An 8321-nucleotide genomic window follows, 5' to 3' on the forward strand; every position below is an offset into this window, starting at 1 on the left:
CGCCGAGAGGGACATTTGAAGGAGGTAAGTCCCATCCCGGGGGGGGCGGGGGGTGGAGAATTTCACTGCCAATTTCGGGGGGCCGAATGTGTTGGCATTTGGCCTCCCCAAAATTCTTGGAGAAATTCTCTGCCATCCCTAACCACACTTACCATGAAGTTCAGGGATATAGTGCCCACAGCACTGATACCCATGTGTCAAATGAAACATACAGTATGGAGCACAGCTCCAGTTCAACAGCTTCACTGAGAGAGACAACTCTTGGGCATGATTAGTCATGAATTGATCTATATTCATCAGGGGCTTCTTCGTCACCTTGTGGTGAATTCTATCCAGATATTTAGTAAGAGAGGGAGTTTTGCTTTTTTAATGCACACAGAAGAAAACACTAGGTTTGCTTTTGCATCAAATCATTGTTCAACACAGATTGATTCAGGATTTATGCAGAGGAGGTATACCGGACTCCCCCTGTAGCCTATAGGACAAATGTGGAACAGGTGCGTAGCCACCAGTCAAGTCCTTCAGCTGGTAATTACGAGGGAGCAAGTCCCCATGTTCTCAAAATACATACTTCCAACCAATAGGAATAAAATCAGATTCTACTTTTGTCAATATAAGAGACCCTTATTAGTTGAAAAGTCGAACCAATATTTTCACTTCATACACAATGCAGACTAATTATTCCCACATTTTGAAAAAAGAAGACTGATCGACACATCGTTTCTTTTTCTTCATCGTTCATTTTGCCCTTGTTATTTGCTCTCTGATGTTCAGGTCGGGCCTGAACACCATGATGTAGCATTTAGGGAAAAAGATGCAAGCCAATAAGCCAGCACTAGAAGTTAGGATAGAGAAGATCTCGACGGCCACCAGGTATTTCCCTTTGGTACTTGAATAGGCGGGAACAAAGGAGAGCCAAACGCTGCAAAAGACCAACATGCTGAAAGTGATAAATTTGGCCTCATTGAAACCGTCTGGCAACTTCCTGGCTGGAAAAGCTACTGTGAAGCAGACAATGGCCAGAACACACATGTAGCCCAGAACAGAGTAGAACATGGTGACTGAACCTTCATTACATTCTGCTACAATTTCTCCATTCAGTGAATGCATGTCCATATCTGGGAATGGAGGAAAAGTACCTAACCAAATTATACAGAGTCCTGCTTGAAGAAAGGAACAGGAAATGACTATCAAATTTGCCACCCTTTTCCCTACCCATTTCCTCATCTGGGATCCTGGTTTGGTAGCCATGAATGCCAGAACCACAGTGATGGTTTTTGCCAAAAGAGCAGAAAGAGCAACTGAAAAGATGATGCCAAAAGCTGTTTGCCGGAGAAGGCAAGTCATCTTCTTTGGCTGTCCGATGAACAACAAGGAGCAGAGGAAGCAGCAAAGGAGGGAGATGAGCAGGATGTAGGTGAGGTTCCGGTTGTTGGCTTTGACTATGGGAGTGTTCTGGTGCTTCACAAAGTTTCCAAGTACCAATGCTGTTATCAGAGCAAAAGCAACAGCAGACAAAGCTAAAGTCATCCCCAAAGGTTCTTCATAGGAGAGGTAGTGTATAATCTTCAGAATGCATTGGTCCTGGTCCATGTTTGGATATTGTTCTTCTGGACATTTGACACAGGAATCTATGTATGGCAGGCAAGTGAAGAAAGAAAACAAAATATCATTCTGAGAGGAGAAAAAATGCTAGCAACTTTGCACGCAGCAGAAAGCAAGTTAGTGCACTGCCTCCTTCCACATTGCTACTTCTTCTTTGCTTCAGCTTTCATAAGCAACCCATATTAGTTCAGTTAAATCCTTGGTTTGTTTGTCCCTCAACAAGCCAGAGGTTCGAGTTTGAATATCAAAAGAAACAAGCCAGGATCAGGGTTGTTTATGAGGGCCAATAAAACACAGAATTGGTGAGCTACCAATTCATGTGTTAAACGGCCCATGAATTGGCAGTACATTCAGAGCAGGTCATGATGTATTTGGCAACTTTGCCTCTGAATATAGGGCGGGGCTGAAATACCTAAGATTTCCCCCCCCCCTTGTATATGTATAAAAATGTTTATTATTAAACACCTGTAGAAGTGTGGAACATGTCAATCTTCCCCTTTAGAATATTTGACAAAATGGCCACTGAATTCAACCATCTGTTAATAGGGTGGAGAATTTAGTGTACATATGTGGACCTAGTTTTATTATTATTAAACATGTCAATGTTGTTCAAGGAAGCAATGTGCCTGGCACTGATCCTTCCAGTTCTCACTTAACTCACTGCTTCTTCCATCACTCAGTATGAACTAAAAATAAATGAGCCAAAATTTCTCTGAAGAGATTCATGTGCACCATACCACCCAGAGTGTTGAAGACTTTTACTTCCCCCACCTAGAAAATATTCAGCCACCACTGCAAATTCCTCCACCCAGAAATAGCCTGAGGAACTTTAAGAGCCCCCTTTTTTCTCAGCCCTTTGGGAGACGAGAGCCTGAGGATTGAGCAGGAAGAAGCAGTCTGGAGAAGTCTAAGTACTTGCATTTTGCAACTTTTATTTTCTCTTAATGCCTTTTGTATCACTCACTCAGCTGTATTCTGTAAATACCTTTAGTTCTAAATTGCTTGCTTTAATTCACCAGTAAACTGTTGTGGTTCTACCCTGTGTCTGAGGCTGCAGGTGTGGAGTGTAAATCACCCCACACCTGCAGCCTAAACCACAAGTTAGTGGAAAAGGGAAGGTAAAAGAAGGAATGAGGCAAGAGAACTTTAGACAGCTGAGTATCAAAGAGTATGGCTAAACATCACTAAGCATGAATGTGAAAGTGAGTTCTATATTCTTCTACAGTGTGACCTCTATGCATTAGGGATGGATGGAGGCATCTCTCTCTAGGGCAGGGGAGCTCCATGAGCTCCACTCCCCAGTTTGCGCAGCCCAGACCTGCTTGGCAAACCTCCCTGCTCGCCCACCCACTGAGCCTCATGAGCTGCCCCTTCTATCTGCACTAAGGACTCAGCAGTCAAGCCCTTGTGCTTTATGCACAGAAGGGCTTGACTGCCAAGTCCTCGGCACAGCCAGCCCCCAATGGTCTCACTGGCCTCCTTGAGAGGATGTCAGGGAAGAGCACTGGGTTTCTGCCAAGGCCCTTCCTCCCAGTTCCGGCTGTTAAGGAAGCCCTTGACATCCTGCAGAGGCAGGATGGGTCCCGGCATGGCCAGTCCCCAGCACTCTCACACTGGCCTCCTCAGGAGTGTTCTGGGGTGTCTATAAGACTCTCTCCACAAGGCCAAGGCGAGAGGGCTAGGGTGCCATGATGCTCCCAGCCGCTCACCGAGCTCCAGGGTCCGTTGGTGCCCAAGGGCTTGGCGAGCTGAGTCCAGAAGGTCAGACAGGGGAGATTCCTCCATTTCGGAATCCCACCCAATCCCTACTGCCTATGCCTTGATATTCAAGGATTGGTGCCATGTTCCCACTTCATCAAGACCAAAGGCCATCCCAACTAACATGACGTAAGTTTCACTTGTTATGATGTACTATGTAGTATGCTTGCCACTTGTGAAGACTATGCCTCCTACCCTTCTGATCAGAAATCCTCCCTTCAGGACATGGAGTACAATCATAACAGCAAAATGGCTCCCCTTCCTTCTTTTTCCTGATGTGACCAGGTCGGCAGTTGTCATTACAAACAGACACAGGGAGCACCTATTCAGAAACAGAAAGCAATGTATGCCACCAATCAGTGATGGCAGTTGCTGATGAAACAAATGTTTGAAGTATTCATAATGAAACTCTGATAATCTGGTGCTAATTAATTACTTTAAATGGAGCAGGACTACAATATCAAGGCTAAAGTGAAAAGGTAGGTTGTGCTGAGTCAAACTACAAATGCGATTTAGCCATCCACCATTTTTCTGTCTTACGGTCTTACCTGATTAAACTTCCTAAGCCACACAATGCTTTCATCATGGATTGTTAACTGTTTTCCGGGAGGAGCCTGTGGATAGAAGCTTCCAACTTTGACTCTTACAAAAGATTGATTGGGGAAAATTATCCAGTTTGTAACATCAAATCCTGTGACTACTTCTCCATTGTTGTCAAATTGTACTGTCTCTCCTGCACTGTTGTTGAATGAGATGGCCCTTAGAAAGGGATGGAGCTAAATTCAAAGGGGAACAGATAACAAGGCACAACCAATTATTTCCATTATGACAGCATGGCTTTACCTCACAGTTCTGGGACTAGAGGGAAGCAAAATCTGTCACTTGAGAAGAGTTAACTGGGGTTTGAGACATTCCCCCCACCAACTTTTTTTTAGGGGCGTCTGTCGGGATGGTGAGGGTGGAATTCACATAACTTTCAGCAGCTCGATACCCTGCACTTTGACTTGCCTCCCCATGAGACTGCCTAATTTGACTACATCAAGTTGGGTCATCCTGCAGATTTTCCTTCCCCCTCCCCCAGGGTAAATCACAATTTGCTCAAATTGCAGCTACAGTTTCTGTAATTTGCACAAATGTGCATGAATTCCAGCCATAATTTGCATAGTTTGCACAAATTTGCATAATTTGTGCCAATCTGGGGTTTTATTTGAATGACTTATGATTTACCAGAGGCGGGGGTGAGGAAGTTCCTGGATTTGAGAGAAAAGCCTGCAGCTCAGGTAGCAAATGCAAGCCAAGCCAGGGGCACCAAAGAAATCCAGTAAGGCTGAGGAGGGCTGAATGTCCCTCTGATGGACATCCTTACTCTGTGACCCTGCAAAAAATACATTGAAATGAAAATATGATAGGGTTCTTATCTAAGTATTTAGCAGCAACCTCAGCAGCAAGAACACCTGCTCTTGAATGGGCATATTGCCACCCAGCCTTCTCTAGAGTGCAAACACTGTTGTCGAAGGCAGCCAGCATCAGTCAACGAGACCAGCTCCAGGAAAGAACAAGTGACGCTTGGATAATTGGCCCCACCCAGTAAGGACTTACCTCTGTTTGTTGGAGGCACAACAACTTTCTGGGCAGTGGGCCATTTCCAGAAGGCTGCTGCTGCTGCTGGATAGTTACTTCTGCCAGGACACTGTTAAAGGGGTAAAATGATACAGGGGCATCCCTTTGGGAAGGAGCAACAGTCAGATGCTTTTGAAGGGGAGCCTCTCGTAAAATGGCAGGAAAGAGAGGGCTTTTTTCCCTCCTCCCCCCTGTAATATCTAGCTGGTATGTGCCACTGCTGGTCACTCCTGGTAATAGTTGAGATGGGTGGGTCTGAGTTTCGGGTGGGTTTTCAGGGGTCAATTGGGGCTTGTAATCAGTAGAGGAAATTGCAGTTTTTGATGTAGTGCAGTGCAGAGGGTTTTCTACTGGTGGGAGGCAATGGTATCAATGGAGGGGAAGGCAATTGAGATATCTGTGTGCTTTATTGCCTTCCAGTCCACCACCCAACCTAATTTTGGTGGCTTGCCTGTAGGGATGTATGAAGGTCACTTACCTTTTCGCAGCTTGGATTTGCGGTGGGGGGGAGGTGCTCTGTCCCTCCCCCTGGAATCCTCCCTGGGCCGGCTCTGCTCTGCGGCGGCTCTGCGGAGCCGCCAGCCAGGGCTGTCCACAGCTGGAATTCCGTCCATAGCTGGCTGCTGCGGATGCAAATGGCAGCTGCCGTAGCGGCCGCCATTTGTGTCCTGCCAGGCTGCCATGATAGGCTACGTAAGCAAAGAGCAGAGGCGCAAATGGTGGCTGCTACGCTGTTTGCGTTGCTGCTTTTTCCGTGATAGGCTACGTAAGTATTTTCATAGCCTATCACGGTAAAGGCAGCTGTGCAAATGGCATAGTGGCCGCCATTTGCGTCCTGCCAGACTGCTGTGATAGGCTACGTAAGTATTTACATAGCCTATCACCGCAAAGAGCAGGGGTGCAAACGGCGGCCGCTACGCTGTTTGCACCCCTGCTCTTTGCCATGATAGGCTACGTAAATACTTACGTAGCCTATCACGACAGCCTGGTAGGATGCAAATGGTGGCCACTATGGCAGCCACAGCAGCTGGCTGACAGACCAGCTGCCGCCGCTGCCACTGGAGCCACCGCCGGAACATCTGCCCCAGGTAAGCTTCGTCCCAGGGGGGATTCTGCGGGGTGGCGGAGGGTGGGAGGCCGTTCCGCTATGGGTTTCGGGGGGCCAAATGCCAGTGCATTCAGTAAGTAAGACATACTTCTGAGTGCATTCAGAAGTAAGACATACTTCTGAGTGCATTCAGAAGTAAGACATACTTCTGAGTAGACATGCACAGACTTGGTTCTCTTCTCCATTTTAGCCTCATATAGGGATGTACGAAAGTCACTTAGCTTTTCGCAGCTTGCCTTCGCGGTGGGGGGGAGGTGCTTCGCTTTTCCCCCCAAAGTTCAGGCGAAGGGGGGGAGGCTTCCCGCCTCGCCCGGCCGAAATTCAGGCCGGGAAGAAGCGTCCCGTCTCCCCGGCTGCGAAACAAAAAGAAAAAAAAAAAGACCCCGTGATAGGCTAAGTGACGATTTACGTAGCCTATCACGGCTAGATTTCCAAAGTCAGCCGTGATAGGCTACGTAAATCGTCACGTAGTCTATCACGGGTGACTTTGGGGAAAAAAAAAAAGCGCGTATGCAAATGGCAGCGGCCCTTGGGGGCCGCCATTTGCGTTCCTTATTTTGGCACATCTAGTCTACCTAAAGATTTACGTAGACTACGGCGAAAACAAGGGCAACGCAAATAGCGTGCCCTTATTTTCACCGTAGTCTACATAAATCTTTACGTAGACTAGACGTGCCAAAATAAGGAACGCAAATGGCGGTGCCCATGGGCCGCCGCCATTTGCGTATGCGCTTTTTTTTTTCAAAGTCACCCATGATAGGCTACGTGATGATTTACGTAGCCTATCATGGCTGACTTTGGAAATCTAGCCGTGATAGGCTACGTATATCGTTACGTAGCCTATGCACGGGTGTGTGTTGTTTTTTTTTACTTTAGTTTTTTTTTTTCAAATGGTGGCAGTGGCAGCCGGTCGGGAGACCGGCCGCCGCCCCCTCCTGCAACGAAACACTGCCGAACCGCCACCAGGACCCGCTGCCGGGAGGGACATTCACCAAAGGTAAGTCCCGTCCCGGGGGGGGCGGGGGGGCGGAGAATTTCACTGCCGATTTCAGGGGGCCGAATGCGTTGGCGCTCGGCCCCCTGAAGATTCGGGGAGAAATTCTCCGCCATCCCTAGCCTCACAAAGTCAACAACAACGCTGGATGTGGAAATAGAAAGCCTAGCAGGTGGAATAATACTTGTGCAGGGCTTCAGACCAGCATGGTCATTTTAAAAGTTTTTTTCTTTCTTTCAGACAGCATTGCTTTAAACAAAGAGTGCATCGCTCAGGCACACCGAGGGCAGCCTTGCTTTGGGAAGCCCCGAGGAGGAGGAAGTGTTTTGGCTGAAAGTAAAGGGAGATGGAGGATTTCAATTGAAAAAGAACACCCACAAACAAGGCGGCGAGCACAATTCATTTTTTTAAAATAACTTAGGTATTTATTATTGGAATATACTGCCTTGCATTTTTATTTACGAATATTTCATGACTCTGTGCGGATGACAAAACAAAAGCCGCATGACTGCTGGCTCCGCAGGACCTTGTGGTGCTGTTCCACAGAGGATTCCATGGCACAGACTGAAGGGAATTTGATCCCATTTCAGTCTGTGGCAGAATTCTCTGAGATCCCTACTTGCCTAAAGTCATCCCTAGCATAAAGGTGCTGCTAATGAATACCAGGTGGCCAGTGGAAAAAGTTGTATCATCTCTGACCTTACAGCTGAAGAGCATGCTGACTAGGGTTGGCGGAGAATTTCTCCCCGAAACTTCCGGGGGCTGAGCGCCAATGTGTTCGGCCCCCCGAACAAGTTTCGGGGAGAAATCCTCCGAACCCCCCCCCCCGCACCCCCCCCGGGACGGAACTTACCTTTGCCGAATGTCCCTCCCGGCGGCAGGTCCGGCCGGTGGTTCGGCGGGTGTTCGGCGCCGCCGCCATTCCAATCAAAGAAAAAAAAAATGCCCCCTGATAGGCTACGTGACGATTCACGTAGCCTATCACGGCTAGATTTGCAAAGTCAGCCTTGATAGGCTACGTCAATCGTCACGTAGCCTATCACGGGTGACTTAAAAAAAAAAAAAAGAGCATACAGGTAATGGCGGCCCCCATTGGGAGCCGCCATTCCCGTTCCTTATTTGGTCGCTGTTGTCTACGTAAAGATTTACGTAGACTACGGCGAAAATAAGGGCAACGCTATAAGGGCAAAGCCTCCTCCCCGGCCTGAATTTCGGCCGGGGCGAGGTGGGAAGCCT

At 47.7% G+C, this 8321-nt stretch overlaps 1 protein-coding gene across 1 annotated transcript; it reads right to left on the reverse strand.

Annotated features, from left to right (window-relative positions):
• Positions 1-352: 352 nt before the first annotated feature.
• On the reverse strand, positions 353-8004 carry LOC146341738 (vomeronasal type-2 receptor 26-like). Its single transcript, XM_084808404.1, has 5 exons — positions 7939-8004; positions 4963-5053; positions 3912-3977; positions 3559-3685; positions 353-1631 (listed from the first exon to the last, which is right to left on the reverse strand). The coding sequence occupies exon 5, from the start codon at positions 1591-1593 to the stop codon at positions 739-741; it is 855 nt and encodes a 284-aa protein (XP_084664530.1). The 5' UTR covers positions 1594-1631; positions 3559-3685; positions 3912-3977; positions 4963-5053; positions 7939-8004; the 3' UTR covers positions 353-738.
• Between the last annotated feature and the right edge of the window lie 317 nt (positions 8005-8321).

Source organism: Heloderma suspectum, chromosome 6 (genome assembly GCF_057233095.1).
Source record: "Heloderma suspectum isolate Gila_16-S chromosome 6, 16-S_ref, whole genome shotgun sequence".
In the NCBI taxonomy this organism is placed as follows: Eukaryota; Metazoa; Chordata; class Lepidosauria; order Squamata; family Helodermatidae; genus Heloderma; species Heloderma suspectum.